Raw genomic sequence first — 20,079 nt, 5'->3', positions numbered from 1 at the left:
TACCCCCATAGTGTTCTCCTTATAATAATAATGTTTCAGAGTATAAAATGTGTTGCACATCAAATATGTGACGTTCAAAACCTCGTCTATAAAATACTGTCTTTTTTCAGTGTCTGTAACTGCTTCACTAGCCACTACAGCTGGAGAGTATAAGATATGGGCACAACTACAGAAATTCAGATTAGATCCATGAATGATCTATTCATTAATTTGCTTTATTCCGCTTAAGTGAAAAAGTCATGTCTAATAAAGAAGTGTACAGTAGGTTCTTTGATGTTAAAAATGCTCATCTTTCATGTCCAAGAACCCTTCTTTTTGCCTTGATTTTTAAGCACAATTAGTATTCATTAAGTTGTGGTCTGACACAAAATAGATGTTTAAGACATTGTTTTTAACTGGTGTAGTACCTTTATACCATACTTCTGGGGCAGGAGACTTACAACTTTCATACATTATCATGTATTATATTTAAAGAATATCTGATCTGATTGTAGCCTATGAATACACGGCCTAAGACAGATATGTAGAAGTCAAAGTTTTAATAAGGTTAATCTTGCCATCCATGTATACCTTAAATTTTGAACTCCAGCATCTTTTGACGTTGGATACATTTGCTTATTGAATTTCTCACAACTGAGTTTCATTTACATTTAAATACTATTTTTGTGTTTTCTTTCACTCTTACTATGCTACTGTGATTGGATTACAAGTATCGTAGTATTTCTTTCTAATCATTATTTGAAGTAATTCTAATATGGAACATCTTTTTCTTAGTGGCTGGGAGTTTTAATAAAATTCAGTTTTAGCCTGTTTTAATCAAAAACATCCATTAAACATCCATTGAACTCTGTTATCCTGCTCTTGTGTAGCTGAATGTATTGACAAACGAGGAGAACTAGACAGACATATTCAAAAATACAAATCCTTTAGGCTGTTAAATAATATTTCTTGTAAATTTGTAAACATGCTGCAAATTGTTCAAGTCATAATGCGGCTTGTGATAAAGATTTGTTGCTGTGCAGGAAGATGTTCTGAGTTGTATGGTTGTGTGAAAAGGATTAATGTAGAATTCAGCATATAATCATCTGAGTTACTAAGAATATGTAAGGGTACTAGGGACAGTTGCATTTGATGAAATAACTTAGGGTGCTGTCGGGTCTTCTGAGATTTGACAGATACAGACACTAATGTAAACATGCTCTCATAAGCAGCAAGCAGTAGAAGCAGCACAATAAGGTGCTTGCTTACTCAGTGTACCTTGCTATTTTTATAGCAATCCATGCAGGAGCTTTTCGGCTGAGGGTACAAGAATTTAGAGCAGATTCTATTAAATAATGTCCTTCCAATATGTCCATAACTATAGCAGACTGCTGTTATGAGCCTCCCTGTTTCTTTTTCTGAGGCACACCACAAACACAACTGGATTGATCTGAATAGAAGTTATCTTCCTTAAATTAAGGAAGTACTCAAGTGAGTTAACTGGGCAAAAACAACTTGGATATTCCTAGCTATTGACAACATGAAATTATTTTCTGGCAAATTCTCTGGATTTTAAGTAAAGACAAAGATTCTTTTCTTTACATATATCTGTAAAATAAGAACATGAAATTGAAAACTTCCAAGGCAGTCATATTAACTGTTCATCTGCTTTTGCCTTGGACTGAAAACATCTAAGTAAACAGAGTTACTTTGAACTATCTTGTCGTGTTCTTCAGTTGGACACTGTTTAGCATCTAACTTGTCACTCTGGAGATAGCTGAGCATAGATTAATATTTACAGAAAATTTATGTGATTTTAGTAACCTTTGGACTTGGTATAAACTTACATAAAAGGAGAAACCACTGTGCAGCAATAGTAACAAAGCAGATAAAGCTTATTCCACATAAAAGTAATGATGTGGTAAGGAGCGAGAAGCAACTGAAACACAGCATGTATGGTACTGCCCCTTCTGTTAACAGTATATATCAACTGACTTTCTCTCTAACCTGTGACTTAATGAAACTTTAAAATTACTCAGTCCATGATCCAAGATGGAGTTTTGTTAGAATGACAACTGCATGCTTGAAATGCTTATACATCAGTCACTTTTTAAACAGTTTTTAAATGTTCTTACCAGTTTAAAAAAAAAAAACCAAAACCACCCCCCCCACACCCCCCCAAAAAAAGCCCAACCCAAAAGCCAAGTATCCACTTAGTATCACAAAACATAAAGCTATAAACAGGCACAAGACTTTATAAACATCTGCATTTTATTCCAGAAATCTGGTTTCTACATGCAGTGTTATAATCGTAATAAAGGACTATGAGGTTAATGAGCTGAGGAAGAAGCAGCTGGTCAGAATTATTTCCCTTAATATCAAGAAAATGAAGATGAGGTGAAATCCTCTAGCTGTTTTCCTCTTACAGGTACAGAAATTGCATAGTATGCTTGCTGTTATGTTCACCTCTTCGTTTTAGAAGTGGCACCTTTCCAGCACCAGCATAGAAATACAGCTCTGAGATACCTGGATTAGCAAACAATTTGTTTAGCTAGTGCTATGGTTACATGGTAGGGACCATATAGGGCCTGCAGCATGTGGTGTCAGGCAAAAAGTTTAAAATTGCATGGAGTATCTAAAGCATGGTTATAAGTAAACATTCCTTTTAATGTTTGATTGCTTCGAACTTTCTTCAGTTATTTTCTTTTTTGTTATAGTTTTAATAGTCTGACGTGTGCACTAACAAATGCAGGAAAACTTGATCTAACTAGTTTGTAAAAGGTACAGTTTTTGCTGATCTGTAAAATAGATGCAAGAGCACATACCGCTCTTGGAGCACATCCCCCAAAAATCTGCTCAGAAATTTAGTATTCTGAAGACATCATGATATATTGTTAGCCATCTGCAGGAATATTTGCTTTGTAAATAAACTCTGTGTTCTTATAATGCTTGTGCAGATGTTTTATACAGTTTACTTAACACTTTTTTTGCTAAAAATCTTAAATGAGGTTTGTAAAATCATAAAGCTGCAGTGTTCAGCTTACTGCCAAAATAATACTAAAGGTTACATGTTTCTGTTTATTTGTAACATTTCTCTCAGAAGAAACTGTAAAATCGTGAAAGCTGGTTTCACTTAAAAATCAGTTTTTCAAGACAACATATTTAAAAACTCCCACTGTGGCCTAAATGTATGACAGCAGCTTTCTGCACTTCTACTAGTTAAGAGATGAAGTTTTGTAATTTACCTTACCTGTGATTTTTCTAGTGCCCATATTGGAGAAGTTTATGTGCTTTTTAAAAATAATAATAATAAAAATAAATAAATAAATTTTTGTAAACAATAGCCAACTAGACAGTGTTGTTGATATTTTTAATGAAGAGAACCATTCACTGAAGCCCCAAAGTGAAAGTAAAATTCCTGCTCTCAGTTTAGCTAAGAAGTGATTTAAAACACTGACTGAACTAAGCATTTTGGATTTATTAATCAAAATGTATATAATCAATTAAATTTTACTTTGTTTCAAGTTTTTTAAAAAGTTTAGCAGTGATGGAAGAGGTTAAAAAATGGATTTGAAAATAGATATGTTTACATAATAGTATAATTAATGCTTTAATATATATTAAGCGTGGTTAATCTAATACAGATTTCCTGTAATTCAGAAATATTAGTTAGGAGATTTAGTAAGCCTGTCCCTAATAAGTTCTTGATTAGATCCCCATGAGTGAGAAGATATTGATCATAAGTCTTGACACCGTTCAAGAATGCGTATTTCAGTCTAAAAGAAAATGAGTTTACTATATTAGGTGTTTCAGTTTTTTGGATGCATCATGTCTAGTTCTTCTGAATCTTTAGAATAGTTTATCTTAACAGCTGACCTTAATTGTATGTTTGAAGTTTACAAACATGCTAGTATTAAGAATAACTTAGTTCTATGTCAACTAAATGATGCAGTAATTTTGAAACAACTAGTAAACATTAAATAACCATCTCCCTGTTCACTGCAGGTAGAAATGAACTGCACAAACTTTGGCTTTGTTTGTAGTTTTGTGCATAAATTTCTGATGTGAAAAGGCTAACAAGTACTTTTTCTGCTTGCTGCATTGGAGGCTTACAGCTTTGTTTCAGGCAGAATAATCAAGCAACTTTTATAATAAACTAATTTGGCAATCTGGATATCTTTAAGGATATTCTGAATGCTATCTTTCATTGATTTTTTTTTTTTAATAATACTTTACAAAATTGTTACTGTACTGTGCTATGAAGATTTAAACATCACCTTTAACTTAATCCTTTGATTTTATGCTCTCTATATGACCTGTAAAGACATGATTTTATTACTTGTCTATTGGTGATCATGGTAACATTCATTATATTATTGAGAAAATTTATTTCAATAATTCAGAATTTTTGTTAAATTTACCTGGGAACCTTTATCTCTATGAATTACAAGATTATTTCAGTTTTTCAAAATACTTTAAAAATATTCAAAATTGCCCTCAGTAATAAAGGCAGGATGATCGACAGTCTCCTCGAGTATTACTCGTTGGTGCTTTGTGTTGGATCCTTTCTTTTCTGGCATTTTTAACATTAATTGCTTCATGTCTGTAAAAGAACTGTGATGGGCTTTCCCTTGCCCAGCTAAGATTCTTCTTTAATCTTTATCTGTAACATTCATCGTGACAGTCACCTTTGTCTAAAGAGTCTGAGTTACTGTACATTTCTAGTAGCATAAATGCTAGTTTAGGAAGTTACCAAATAATTAGAGGACATGTCATATCGATTCCTCTTTGTAACTAGTATATATGAAGCTATTCTAGAAGGGGATAAAATCGATACCAGTAAAGGTGCAATTTTACATTTCGTATAGAGATGACTGAATCTGTGATTAATAGAGTAATTGTTTATTTCTACGTTTTGTGTTTATTTACAAGAAGATTATACAAAGAGAAGCTATTTATTCTGCTGAGTTTACTAGCATCCCAGATGAAAGTTAGAGAAGTAACAGACAAAACTGCAGACAAGGAATCCAGATTGCACTATATGCATTCAATATGCTGATATGTAAATTGAATCAATTTTAGCCAATTTCATAATATGGAGCAACAGGGCATTCCTCCTTGGTATTTATGCTGTGTGGGAGTTTTTCAGTTAGTAGTATGCTGTATATCTTGAAAAAGTCCTCCAATATGTAATGTAGTTAATTTGAAATCTTCTTTCTAGAATCTCTTGAAACTACAGCACGTTCCCAAGACTTTCTGAAGCTGGCTCCCCTCCTCTAGGTGTGAACAGAGTTATTTCCACATTTGAGATGTCAGTTAGTCCATGCCTGCTTGTGTCTTGGTACAACCATTTCAGTATATGTGGAGATGCTTATCTGTTCTCCCTCCTTTCTTACATGTAGGTTTCATAAGTTGAGGAAGACTTTTTGGTTTTATGACAGGTGTAAGTCAATCAAAATGGTGCTGTAAAGCTCAAAATCAAATTATCTTTAATGGACTTGTGGAATTTAATTTGAATTTGGAGTTAATATGATGTTATTAAGTTTACCTCTAGAATGTAATTTTCGTTGTTTGTGTAAATTGAACACAGATTCAATGAAATGGTTTTTTGTGTGTGCATGTACTGTTATTCACAAATGCAAGCCCCTTCTGAAATTATTGCCTATGCAGACATCAGCTGCAAAAGGACCAGGATTGACTGTCCATTAGAAAACCTGCCCATTTTATGTTCATAGTATCTAAAACTTGTATTTCTTTCCCACTAAGTAACCAAGCACTACAAATTTCATATTTTTCAAAGTTGTTGGTTGGTTGGGTTTTTTTAAAGAAGACATTTGCTTTCAACTTAAGCCCTATGTATCAAGTTTCTGTTGGAGTGCACGTGTTAAAAAAAAAAAAAGGCGGGGGGAGAAAAGGTTATGGTAGAACTGCCCGTGTAACTTTACCTATCCTGTAGTGTCACAACTTTGACAGTGTAACATACTGTGGCTATTTTTATTCTGGCTCATTGTTTGGCAACTCATTTATATGCTGTTTGTTGCAATCTTGAATCACTGGTGTAGAGCATGAAGTCGTCTTAAGCAATATAAAGGAATATATGAATTAATTAGGATTTTCTATTTAGAAGATACATAGTTTTCCGTTCTTCCTCTACTTGCATTTCTGCTATAGAAAAGCATAACCTTATGTGGAATTTCTACTGTAAAGCTTGCTTGCCTTCCTAAATTATTTTCTTATTCCTCAACCTCTGTATCTGTGGGTGTATTCTTTTAATTGAGCACCTAAGAAATTATGTGAAATCTTCTGTGTGTTTCCTGTTGCCTCTGAGAAGCTGTAATGTTTAAGAAAAAAGGAAACAGAAACCACAGCTGTATATTATTCAAATTACTTTTAAGAGAAGGCACATAAGGCATCTACTGCTGGAAAGATTTCAGTTTTATAACTTAAAGTGCAAGACCAGTTGGTATCCATAGTCACAACACTACAAATGTTCAGCTGCTGAAGAAGGAATGAAAATAGCTCCCTTGGTGCCCTGTTACCATAGGGGAAGAATCCTGTTGCAATTCCCAGAGGAATACTGCTGTAAGAAATTGCAAAATAGCATTTTGGCAGACGATAGTGAGGTGTTTATAAATACAGAAGCTGAACTGTATTAAGAAACTTCTTGGCAGTTTTCAAAGCATTTGCTGGTTTTAGTTTAAAACCCATATTATAAAAATAACAAACTGGAGATTGTATTGAAAATCACTTAGAAGGAGATATATTGAGGCATTGCTTGTTTTTACTATATCATTAGTTCACAATCTTCCTATAAAGTTGTGTCGCAATAGAAGAAAAGGTGTGGTAGCACTCTGCCAATCCAGTCATAGAGAAAGGGAGGATGCAATCCTGATATCAGTGTGCTTATGTATATTGTGATGCACAGTTAACTGCCTACAGATCATACAAATCATCATAGAAATCATGGTTTGTAAACTGAATATAGCAAAGTTTCACTCTGCTGTTTTTCTTAGTAGTAAAGCTGAGAGAACTTATTAGGAATTCTGATAGCTTAGTTAAGGGTAATACATTTGGATCATGACTGATATGATTCTCAACATTGAGAGAGATGATGGCATATGGTCCTCTCTTCCCTGCTGGGACATGGGTGAAATCAAGTATTCCAGCAAACATCTATTTCCCATGGTTTCAGAGCTTTGGAGCAGACCTCAGCTATTTTCTGCTTTTTTTTAAGCTGAATGAGATAATGATAATTCTAACATCATCCTCCTGGCTGTTTTTCTGGGCTGAGAATTACCCAGTATAGGTGTCTTTGTTATGAAGTGACGAGGAGGTCTGACTTTTAAAGACAAAGGTAAATCTGCGCTTCTTTTCTGATGTCCTCCTGCCATATCTCTGACTTTACAGGTGCTCCACAAGTCTAGGAATGGTTCTATCTGACTAATCCTTTCAAACCCAGCCTATTTAAGATAGCTTTGAGACTTCTGCTCGCAGTTTCTCCAGTGTTTTCTTGCTCCATATGAGCTATTCACTTAGAACCCTGGAAGTTTGCACCCTGATCAGCCTTGCACTAAACCATCTCACAATAGGTCATATAGGTTTTTCAGCCTTGTCTGTCTATCCCTTATTGAAAACATCCTCATTCACAGCAAGAAAGATCAGATGATAGATTGCTTATCCAAGTCAACTATGGTCCTCAGCCTGCTGTTATGCAAGCTTTCAGCTGGAGCATTCAGGCTGTCTTTTAGATCTTGCAGATTAGTCATGTGTCCATCAGGATGCTTTAGTTTCAATTTCAGTCTGTTATCTGGCTGGTGCAGAGTTGTTTGATTCTCACTGTTCTTGCAGTCCTGTTGTTCTGCAACCAATAAAAAGTTCATGTAGTAAAATAGGCAGTTTGAGGCTTTCCCTTTCCAAGAAAACAGTCTTCCTGATATCCAGCATTCCCTCAAAGAGGGCTGAGAATACCCATGCGCAGGTAGAAGTTTTTGGACAAAGCTCCTCCATAAGCAACTGCAAGATTTTACTCAGCAATCACTCTGTCAAAACATTATTTCCCTCACTCACTTGCAAGAGGTCTTTGTCCATTGACATGTGTTTTCTCAGTGGCTTGCCTCTCCATGGCTCTTTGGCCTTCAGCTGAAGCTCTCTGTGCAGAAGTTTCTGTGTGGAATTTGGAGGGTTTTTAATCAAACTGTGCTGCAGGATTGTCTACAGTAATTAGAACTCATTTGTTGCATATCTGGAGACTTTGATATCTTCATCAATTAATGTCTATGTAAACAGTATGTAGAGTGCAGCTACTGGTGGTACCTACACATTTGTATACATACTTACCAAGAACAACACAATCATAAAAGTCTACAAATAACTGCGTTTAGAAAAGAGGTTCTTCCGTTGCAGTTTGTCTAAGGCTCTGAGGTCTGCGTCCAGGCGGTTTGGACCTGGAGTTGTTCAAAGCCCATTTACTTGGGACTTGACTATAGTAAATAGGCAATCATTTAAAAATGAAGAAAAGAAAATTGCTTAACCAGTAAGCGAAATTCAAGATACACGTGTGTATACATTTTTATTTCTGTGGTCTCTGCTCTGGGATTTGGAGAATGTATAATGCTTTTGGCATGGAGCATAGAGTGAATCAGGGAGCATAAATACTGAATGAATGGTATTGTGAAACAGAAGTTTCCAGGTTTGAATGCTTAAAACTGACCCTTTTGACTGACCAATGCTGCATATAGTGTTCTCAATATCTGTGTACACAATGGATTTATGCAGTGGTATAGATGATATTTTCTGTTTTATTGCCTGTTCCTTCCTTCCTACTGAACATTGAGCTAACACTTCTCTAGAATAAACAGAAATCTTGTTTTCTGAGTCAAAGCAGTCAGCTCAGTCATCATTTTACATGTAAAGTTAAGATATGAGGGAGCGATACCAGTAGGAGAAGTATGTTTATCTGTATTGAATCAGGTGGGATACTCTGGGAGTTCTTCAGTCAGCCCTGTTGGTTACTCTGTATAGCTCAGCAGAGTTGGTCACCACATTAATCTCCTGGAATGTCTTGGTCAGCGCAGGTCCCTGCAGGGCTCTGCCTTCTTCCATAGTGAAAATTACCATGTTTTCCTATCCCTGTTTCTTTTCTCCTAAATAATTTATCCAATCTCGAATTATTTATCTATTTAACTTCCTCTCTTATTCTTACAGGTAGCATAGTTTCTTTAAGAGCCTTTGATGAAACACCTTGTGGAATTTGTGTAGGGAATTCCAGTGGACTACGTAACTAAATCTGCTTTGTCCTTATGCTTGTTGATTCCTTAGGAGAACACTAGGTTTGAGCCATAGTATTTCTTATTTTATAATTAAATTTGTTCACATTTTTGTTGCAGAATAGAATATGATCCAAAAGTAGTACTAGACTCCTGAGATCAAATGAAAGAAGGGATTTGCTGCCCTACTTGTCTCATTTCTAATCTCAGTCCATTAAAGATAGGAATTAGCAAGTCTTGTTTAACAAAAAATATCCATATAAACATTTTATTTCTAGTCTGCTTGAGAAGATGTCTGTTTTCAGTAGTTCATCAGAAATCCATTCCATGGAATTACTGCATTTTACAAGTGAGACTAAAAGTCCTTGTAATCTGAAAAATAGCCACCACAGCTTTTAAAATAGGATCGAGGAGGTCTCAGCCAAGTAGAGCAAACAAAAAATTAGGAAAATTGCCTTGTAGTTTCTTCAGAGCACCAAACAACTTTTTACTTTAATGGAATGTACAGTCTCCTCTTGATCCATAAGAGTGAGTAACTGCGAGTTGTACTGATTCCATACAGAAAATGAAAAGGAACAGCCTTGACATTATAACACGTATTTGAGTTCTTCTGTCACAGAGCTAAACAAGCTAAAATTCCCAAACCTTTGTTAGCATTTTGAAAACCTGGTCAGGTATGATCAGGTTAATGTAGTTTAAGGCATTAGTTAGAGGTCTAAGTAATCTTTGTCATACCTGTAATTATGGTGGTATCAGATACACAGAGGCAGAACTGTTGGTAGCCTGAGAGCTAACTCTTTTATATGCGAAAGTATCGTGATGCTAGCAGAGCTGATCTTATCCATGAAGTTTCATAATAAACACAGTCTAAGGACTTAGAGTCAGATTGGTCAGATTTATAACATCAAATGTTAGATAGCCTTCTTGTGGGACTTTGGGGGAAAAAAAAGACAAAGGGACCAGACTTCAGTAGATACCTTTATAAACTGAAGTGGTTAGTTGTAAGTGCTGCTGGGTTTCTGAATACCCGCTTGCATAGCGCTCTCTCCAGTAACAGGTTCTGCTTGGAGTTGGTTTGGGCCACCCTGCATTTTCTGAGTGGAAATGTAACTCTCTGGGCAACTTGAATGTTGTATTTCTCCCCATTTTTTTGATGAATAAAACAAACCAAGTGTTCTAAACACTTAGTGTTCTCTGAAATGTTCATATAATTTTATTCACTCACTGACAATATGGTTTAGAAGTCGTCATAATGTATCCTTGCTTTCTATCTGTATAGTCCTTTCTGTCAGCTGAATTTAGAGCTCCTCATTCTCTTTGTATTTACAGAATAGTAAGTGTGATGGTTAAATACATAAACAGGACCTAAAAGTGAGCATGAGGAAATGATACTTGAATGAGACGTTCTTGCATTAAAAACCTAGAAATTAAGGAAGAGGTGCTATGCAGCTCAGCATAGGAATATTGCTGCTATGTTTTCATAGAGACAATTCAGTAATCATCCAAAAAAGGTGACATTTCTGTATGCTACAGCTGCCTACACATTTCCTATTTTTCTTGATTGTTACTGCCTATTAAACTGTTTCCCTGAACCCACATCACCATATTCTCTAAAGGAAATTAAAGTTCGCTCAAATGAATTTTGGAAAACAAAGCAGCCTTTCAAGATACTTTTTTTTCAAAAACATATAGCAAAGAAGTTGAATATGAATATTCTAGCATTTTTGTGAAAGCTTGCATCACAGCATGTCATAACATTTTTCCTCACTAAGAAAGATAAAATATTAAATGGACTCAATTTCATTCTTAACATCAAAGGGCAGAGATGATATGAAATAACTGAAGGTTGTTCTCCACACTTTGATTTGATATACCTTGCTTCAGATTGATTTGCAGAAATGTGGCTTCTTGTACTTTAAAAAAATGTCTGACACACAGCCCTTTGTATTAACCAATGTATCCAGCAGTTTTGTTTTTTGCCTCATTATGTTACATCTTTGACTATAATTCTATGTTATAATTCCATAATTCAGCATTTGTGAGTATTTGGGTATGTATATTGATGGTGATAGGACGTTTCTCTTTAACCCTAATGATGGCTTATCAGAACGTTCAATTGAAATTAGACCCGTATGGTTTAGAGTTATGATTAACGCAAGTCACACCCCTACATTTATTTTTGCTACTAGTTACAGTAGGTACTTAGCCGTGGCACATAACTTTAACATCTGAATTCTATTCCTGGATCCTGCTGTCCTGCTGTGTGATTTAATAACTTCACTTCTCTGCCTCACTTTCTCTATTTTTGAAATAAAAATAATGATGCTGACCTCTTTGTTTCAGCACTTAATGCTTTTCTGCTATAAACCTCAGTAGGAGAGTTACAAGGTCATGATAGCAGTAGAAGTACATTCTTACTGAATGTTTCCAAAGATCAAAAGCTTTTTTTAAAAAAAAAAAAGGAATAGTGTTAAAATATTGTGGTGTGTGTATGCTTGAGCAAAGAATAACTGTTGTATGAAGGAACTGTTGATATTACAGACCAAAGCACCTCAGTTCATGGGAAAATGTTACCCCACTGCTTCTGTTTTAATGAAATATTCTAATATTGGTCTCTGAGCAACTAAGCTAATTGATCTTAGCACTTGATTTTAAGCACTTGGTGAATGTAAAACTCTATGAAAGTACATAGACTTGGAGATTTGTCTCTGAGATAAAATTGAGATAATGTTTACATAAAAGGCCATCTGTAATCATTCAAGTCAACCTTGAATAGAGAGACATGCAGACATATATTTCAGTAGTTAGACAAAATTTATTAGCTTATTGTAGCTGGTATAATGTAAAAATAATTTTTCACAATCACATAAACTTTGATGTAGCTTGAAATGTCTGTTTCCCTTGTCTGACTCGGCAATTCAGGATGAAATGCAGGACACTGTCTCTTAGATGAGCTGATTATTTTGCAAGACAATCATATTGGCTTGTTGTTGATATTCCAAAGTGGACAAAAAGGTTGCATGTTTAATTTTTATGCTGTGTAACTGCAATCTGTAACTCCTACTTCAGCTCTCATTCTTCGGCTTGGGATGTGACTGAAAATGGCTGTGGGGCCATAGGATAGCTAATTGGTAAAGCCTGTTTGGAATGTGGGTAAGCGAGCCATTTTGGCAGTAAGCAGAGTAGTAAAGAGCACTCTTTTTCCCTTAGTTGACTCCCAGGCTAAAATTAAACAGAGTTAGATATTTCCACATTTAGTGACTTACAATGCATCTGTTCTGAGTCAACTAGCAGAAAGAACTAATTACCTATAGACTTTTATAAAAAAAGAACTGTTCATTTGGGTGTAATATGCAGATCTGCATTTTTATAGTATGCCTTAGTGGAAATACCCTTCAAAGCAGTAAGATAATAAGTAAAAAGATAATTTCTTCTTTCTGTTATCCTTTAAAATAAGTGGATACTAAATTATGATGCTAACTCAACCTGTATCAGCACCTGCTTATCATTCATGTGTCCTGAGACATCTAGGAGTCATGAGCTCAATGCTAAAATAATTCATGGTGCAGTTTATATAGCAAGATGGTGTAATGCTTTCTTTAGTTACTTAGTTACTAAAAATAAACAAAACTTGTCAGAATTAGTTTTTATTATAGATCATTCCCTTTGTTCATATTTGTGATCCCTCCCCAATAGAAAGTGTACATTAACTGTAACTTAAACTTCAGTTTCCTGTAGAGGTTTTTCAGTTCGTTTTATAGGGGAGTATCTAAAATGTGTTACTGAAAGTTTTTACTGGAAATAGCAGTATAGATGTGCTTGGATACTGCATACACACAGAGCAGAATTTAGAAAGAATTCTGCCAGAGTGATCCTTTATTGTTGCAGAGATAAAATACATTTTTCTGCACATAAATGGCAAGGCTGCTTCTCAATATCTAGTGCATCATAGTATGTTATTGTTGTGTTAAATGTTGAGTTTCAGTAAGTAAATTTCTGACTGAAATATTATTGTCCTGCTCTTCCTAGTAAATTTTTTTCACCAAAATGTTGGGAGTGACTCAGTAATGCAGTTTACTCTTTCACAAGGTTCTTACATCTCCAAAAATACAGACATTTTCACCAAGTGGTGCTACCTCCCTTCTCCTTCCCAAAGTGCTCATTCGTTTCTGCATTCTTCTTTCACCATCCTGGTGCCTTCATCCTTCTCTTCTGTCTCTGTGATATTTGAAGTCCTTTACTGTTCTTTCATCACTGCTGAGCATCCCTCAGCACCACCACTCTGCTGCTCGACTCTGCCCTGTTTCACCTATCCTGCCTTTACCTCTGGCTTCTCTTCTCTGCGGCTGCATCCCCCAGGTGTCCTCTTCCGCCTCACCAAAACTGTACCATATTTGCTTTTTGTCCCACTTAGATGCTTGAATTTCCCTTTTGAAGGAGAGGGTAGGGCTAGAGCCCCAGGCTAGCGACCCGTCTTCTCCCTGCTCCTCCAGCAGCCTTTGCTCAGCACTCAAGGTGGGAGGAGGTGGTGGCAGAGCCACCACCCAGGTTATCCTCTGCGGGCCCCTGGTCCCTTGGGAAGACAAGTGCTGTTGCTGCAGCTGTCATCATCCAAGGAAGCTTGTCAAGAAGCTTGTCCGCAGGATGAGAGCGCCAAGCACAGCTGCGCTCTGCTGCCTCCTGCTCGTCCTCCCCTGCCGCCTGCCTGCAGCCTCCCCTTGGCTCGTTCCTTCAGAAAAGCTGAAAGCTGGGGAGGAAAGAAATTATTTGCCCAAACTGCGCCTGGCAAATGACACCATGACTGAGGAAATTCTCAAATGTTCGAAGATTACATGGTGTTGAGTTCGATTCTTATTTTTCAAATCATTTACTAGATAGATGTAATGGATAACTCTGGCAAGAACTGGGATCTGGAAAGGAAACCTAGTATGGTATGGGACTAAGGTCTGTTTTTTCTGAAATGTAGATTTAATTAAAAGGAGAAAAGGGGAGGGGAGAAAAGAAAGTTCACCACAATCTTAATGAGATCCAGGAAACTCAAGCATTGCATTTCGACAGAGACAAAATAGTAATTAATTTTTTTTTTCTTAGACGTGTAAGGAGTCTGCTGCCAACTTGCAGCTTGGTCCTCACATCAGTGAGATCTTCCTTGAAAACTGGGGGGATTCTTATTTCTTGGCATGAAAACACAAGTTTAAGAGGGTTTTTTGGGGGGGGAGAGGAGGCAAATCTGAGAAACTTTTCTTTGACTAAATAGTTATTTATTTTGAAGAAAGCTGTTACACAGAAAACAACTTTACATAGGTGATTAAACTGCTCTTTGAATATAGCGGCTGAGTAGCAAATACGGCAGTAAATTCCAGTAATTCAGTGTGATAGAAGTGGCTTGGTAGGAGGCCAAAGTTACCTGACAGTCAAATTGAAAGGCAAATAATGTAATTGCTTATCTGACTACTTGTACTGGTTTTTTCGTTTGGTTTTTTTTCTCCCAAACACAAGCTATCAAAGACAAAACTGGAAAAATAAACTGTTTTGCTCTCTGTTCTACCTTACTTTAGAGTTTTATGGGATTGTGCTAGTGTGACTTCATTGAAGTGAAAAGATAGTTTCAGTTCAAAGCATGACTTAATTATATTGAACTTCTTAGTTTTAGCTGATTTTTTTTGCAGTAAACAAACTAAATTGAGTAACAAGCATCATGTGCTACAGTAACACTTTTTTTTTCTTTTCGGGAGTCTGTTATAAATGTGGGATTTTTTGTTGACTTTGCCTGTAGGCTGACTTTATTCCTCACTCTTTGGGAGGTCTCTGACTCCCACTTGTCATACCATGTATACGTTAAACCTTTCATTAAATATTGCTGACAACAGGCGGCATCTCTTAAAGATGCAGGATTCTCTTATTTTGGCATCCAAGTATCTTGTAAAAGCTAATGATTGTAGCATATACTTTATCAATCCTTTGTTACCTTCCACTTTTTCTAGTCTCCTCCAGATCCTGCCACAAGGCATATTAACTGCTCTTCTTACTTGCACATTACCCCTTTACTTTATGCTTGACATTGTCTTTGCCTTGCAATAAATTGCAGATTTATTTCTAAGGTTTATTACTGACATTTAAAATCATCAGATCACATAGACTAGTCTGTGTATAGGAGCTCCTCACAGTGTGTGTTCCAACTCCAAGCCTGTGCTAGGCGGATGATTTATCTTTGTGTATTTCTTGACTGCCATTTTCCCATTGTACTTGTGAGGCTTTTCCTGCGTTGCCCCAGGTTGGTGGGTCTTCTGCCATTTGGAATTCAACTGGGTTTAAAGTTTTGTTTTATACAATAAACTCATAACTTTTTTCCGTTTACAACTTTGGTGATGTATTATGTGTTTTGAGGCGTATGGTTTTGCTGGTTTTTGGGAAGTACATTGAATTGTGTGACAAGCTTTCTGAATTTATTATTAAATTCAGATTGCTGCATAATTATGTTGTATACTACAGATTAAATATAGTGTATATTGCTTTAGGAACTATGATTCTTTGAATTATATAACTACTGTAATTCTCTAGAACTTGGTGCTAGGACCTTCCAGTAACCAGGATTTCTGTTTTGAGTTTTTGTTATTTATTTCATTATTTCATCTATTTATTTGTTGTAAAATGGCAAAACTTACGCGAAAAGATAACTGCCTATTACTACTTGCCACACTTTTCCAATATAATCTATACTTTTGTATTATATTAATCCATTTGCTTCTGAATTTTACAGCTCTGTAATTAAGTTCTGCTGCAATAGATACTTTATCTGTACTATTAAGAGCCTCACCAATACATCATCAGATTTTTTAATGGAGGTTTAACGGAAATAGTGCTTCATAAATTGCGTTTTAGTGTGCTTCGCTTGAAGTATATGCTAAGATTTCTGGATACTGAGAATAGTTTTTCTCCTGTTTTGAGCCTTAATGTTTCCCGTGTAAGTTTTTCTTTACAAGCATAAGAAAACTAGAAGTTTACTTTTAAGAAACGAAGACATAGTGGTCCTATCTTGTAATCCTAGGACTTCAAAAGTGAGATTTAAAGAAAATAAGATATATTGTAAAATTTAGGATAAAATCCTAAGAGCTCACAGTACCGAGACTGCCAATGTTAACAGAGTTCAAAAATTTGCCTTATTTTATCTAACTAGGCCGCTAAAGAATATTCATGACCACATTTACATGAAAAGTGTTTGTCCTGAGCAGCTTTGGGCACAACACTAACCTAAAGTAGACCTCTCTTTATTAAAAGTACCCACTGCCCTCAACCAAGTTTTTCTTTACTGAGGTTGGGGGGAGTCACGCATTATATTCTTCTCTTTCCGTCAAGGGTCTCATTGACTCATTTCTTACATAATGTTATTGTTGGCTGAGAATCTGAGGAAAGGTGTTGTGTGTATTCAGTTACACAACTTTGAAAACAAACATTTTTCTTGGCAAAAAATTGTAATAAGCAAAATCAAAATGCAATTCTCTACATTTTTTTTGTGTGTGTGTCCATAACACTGGCTGTGCTGGCAAATTTCTCACTTTCAAGAAGTTATTGAAGTATGTTTTAATTATTACTCTTGATCGGAATTTAAAATAAATATATATGTAAGTCCAATCCAAACAACAGTCTGCATCAAAGATGATTTGTGTGCAAGAAAAATTAATTCATATATGGAGATTCTTTAGCAGATAGTTTACATTTTCTTTTCTTTTCTATGGTGTATAGGTGCAGTACTCTTGTCCAGTGTACAAGGATTAGCAATTAATGTTGATCCAGTCCTGTATACTTGGCTTATCTACCAACCTCAGAAACGAGCTAGTAGACACATTCAGCAGGTATGTATTTTTGGAGGGAAAAGAGTGGGGAGAGGGGAAACTTTCTCTTCCATATATGCCAATAGTGCATTCTTGTTCCACATATTTGTTTTCTGTCACCCTATTCTTTGTAGTTTGCTGCACATACTGTTGATCTTATTTTGAATTATTTAAAACGTTAAGTTTTGCATATTAAAATTTTCATTTCACAACATTTTCACTTATAATGTTTAATTAAAAGAATAGGGAGAATGTTTTTTGATGGTCATTGTTTAGGATCAGTATTTTGCAACTAGTTTTAACTACTGAGACCTCATAAGCCTCCTGAGTCTGAATAGTAAATCATGTTTTAACCATTTGGGATAGTCTGTCAATTAATTGCATAACTTCTTATAAAATCACTACTCTTATTAAAACCCATTTTAATAGGAGATGAACCATACAGTTCATAACTTGACACAAGTGAATGCTGTAACAGATTCTGTATATAATGTCAAAACACCTATTTGCATACGAAGTGCTCGGAAAAGATACAAGAAGTTAAGGCTGTGGATCTGTGTGGCAGTGTTTCCTTTGACGTATTCTTGACCTTAGTTTTCATGCCCCATTCTCCTGACCTGGAAAGAACACAGGTTTTGCCTGATTATAAACTTATTTTTAACTGTTGTTTGGCAGACCAGTAGAATGTTCTAAAGCTTAAATTTGTCATAATTGATCGAACTAGTGGTCTGTGTAGCCTGATGTCCTGTCTCAGTTATAAGTGGTCAATTATTAAGTGGCCAATATAAGAATCTTTTGAAATTTGCCTCATAATTGTAGAACAGTATGTACATCAGGGAAGTTTCATACTGGGCCCTTGAAGTGGGAGGATTAACATGATCTGTAAACGTTTCTGTTTCTTGTGTGTAAATGACCTTGTTAGGTAGTAATTGTCAAACATTAATTTGAGTCCTATTAAGCTCATTCTGCACTGGCACCATCTGAAAAACTTCGATGTGTGAATTGCTGCTTTATCGTTTTAATAACTTTATGCTGGTTTTAAATGTGTTGAGTTATTCTTCATTCCTGTGTCATAACTGGAGCAGTACAACATTTGCTGGTATACCTCTTTTTTAAAACAAACCATTTATTTACTTTTGCAATACTGTTATGTATCCTTCCAAAATGTAATTGAACCAGGTTATTTCAAATGTGTGTGTAAAAGTCTTTCCTTAACATTAATGTATATCTCAATGCTTTCTCTTTTGATTGCCCTTGTATACTGAGTGACTAGAAAGGTTTAATGACTCCATTAGGAAACTTATTTGTCCATGGTTTTGATCACCAGTGGCAAAATTTTTAACCAAATTTTGATTAAGTAGTTATTTTGTAATTTGTGTCATTACCTTATACAGCCTTCTAAATTTTTTTGTAACCTATTTCTGATTAAAATTACTCTATCACATTTCTAATGTTATTAGCATTTAGAGTTGCTTAGTCATTTGAATTTTTTTTAAATGTGGATTTATAAGCCTAACTGTCGACATCATACTAGTTTCACCGTTAACGTAACTGTGGTAATAGACTGCACATAATAAAAATTACGATGTCTGTAGTAGTCATGAGGAAACTTTATTTGAAAAGAAAACTATACCTGTATTAAACTGTTTTTAACCAAAGACTTTTTTTCTTTATGTAATACTGTAATTATCCTAGGATAAGGATTCTAGTCAAAGTTATGGCTTTGTATATTACTTATTGGAAAAGGTTTAGCTTGTTATCACAGTCTAATTTGTATAACAAAACAAAAATGCTCTGTACGACCTTTGTAATTTTTGAACATTTAATGGAACAACTTAAGACATGATGCTTTCAAGCAAGTGTTATGGTCAAAATGTTATTGATCGATAAAGCTCTTTTCCTCTATTCTAACCATCAGTCTTATACAATTGCAACAGAAGAAAAGAAAATACATCCCTTTAGAAGTTCCTTGTGTGATTCAGAGATCTTAAATGTTAAGATATTTTAAATTTTAATGTCTACTTAATACAATTTTTGCTGTCATTTTGAATAAGTCAGAATTGTGAGTTTTATCTGAAAACACAAAAGTCAGAAAATTTTTCAGTACGTTTGGTTCTGTATACATATTCTATCAAGTAATAACATTATCAGTTCAATAAGTTAAATCAAATTATTTAGGACCACAACTATAGCCATGTAGACTTCTGATTGCATACAGGATAGGGCTGGGATTGTCTGGCTCCCCACAGAGACAGATATGCCTTCACATACCGAAACTTCTTCAGATTTGTTTGCCTTTTAACTATTACTCTAGGATTCTTAAGTTTATAATACCAATCTGGTAGTATGTATATTTGATATCTTTACTGAAAAACTCACTGTGTAATGTAACTGTGTTGGTGTAGTTTTGTCTGAAAGCATGGAAAGTTAGAAATATCAGAACATACTTAACTTCATAAGATGAAATGGGACAGGACAGAAGTAAGCATAAAAGTAAATGTGTTTTTACAAAACACATAAATTCTCAATGATTTTTCCATAAAGCCATACTGTGTCTTCTTTAAGATTAATTTGATGAAGCCACCAAGAAATGCAATTTTCTTTGGCCTTACTGAGATTTTATTCAACCGGAACAGAATAATGGAGTGCTGTGTTGGGGTGTGGGGGTACACGCAGCCCATTGAGGACTACCCCTTTTCATTTATTCCTGTTAGACTATTGCTAAACCTACCTCTGCACCTTGCTTCCCAGCAGCTAATAATTGTAGAACTAGTGTGATAGCTGAGGCCATTATGTTACTTGGTTTGTACAGATGTTACTTCTTTCCACTTTCTCCCCTCGTTTACCCAGTGTCTCTATTTTGTACAATTAGGTTATAAACTCTTTAACCATGTTTATGTAGTATCTAGTACACTACGTCACATGTCCTGATATGTTCTTAGATGGTGTCTGAAAAATGTGATGAATGATAAATGAGGATTTTAAAAGTCTGTCTAAAGGTA

At 35.3% G+C, this 20,079-nt stretch overlaps 1 protein-coding gene across 1 annotated transcript in view; it reads left to right on the top strand.

Annotated features, from left to right (window-relative positions):
• VPS13B (vacuolar protein sorting 13 homolog B) overlaps window positions 1-20,079 on the top strand; it is a 484,683-nt gene that overhangs the window by 198,639 nt on the left and 265,965 nt on the right. Inside the window, exon 20 of the mRNA XM_050892705.1 lies at window positions 16,989-17,098. Coding sequence (XP_050748662.1) covers window positions 16,989-17,098 — 110 coding nt within the window. The remainder of the gene's footprint in view (window positions 1-16,988; window positions 17,099-20,079) is intronic.

The sequence above is a fragment of the Gymnogyps californianus genome, chromosome 2 (assembly GCF_018139145.2).
Source record: "Gymnogyps californianus isolate 813 chromosome 2, ASM1813914v2, whole genome shotgun sequence".
Classification (NCBI taxonomy): domain Eukaryota; kingdom Metazoa; phylum Chordata; class Aves; order Accipitriformes; family Cathartidae; genus Gymnogyps; species Gymnogyps californianus.
The sequence above is the reverse complement of the archived record's forward strand: the minus strand, read 5'-3'. Positions and strand labels throughout refer to the sequence as shown.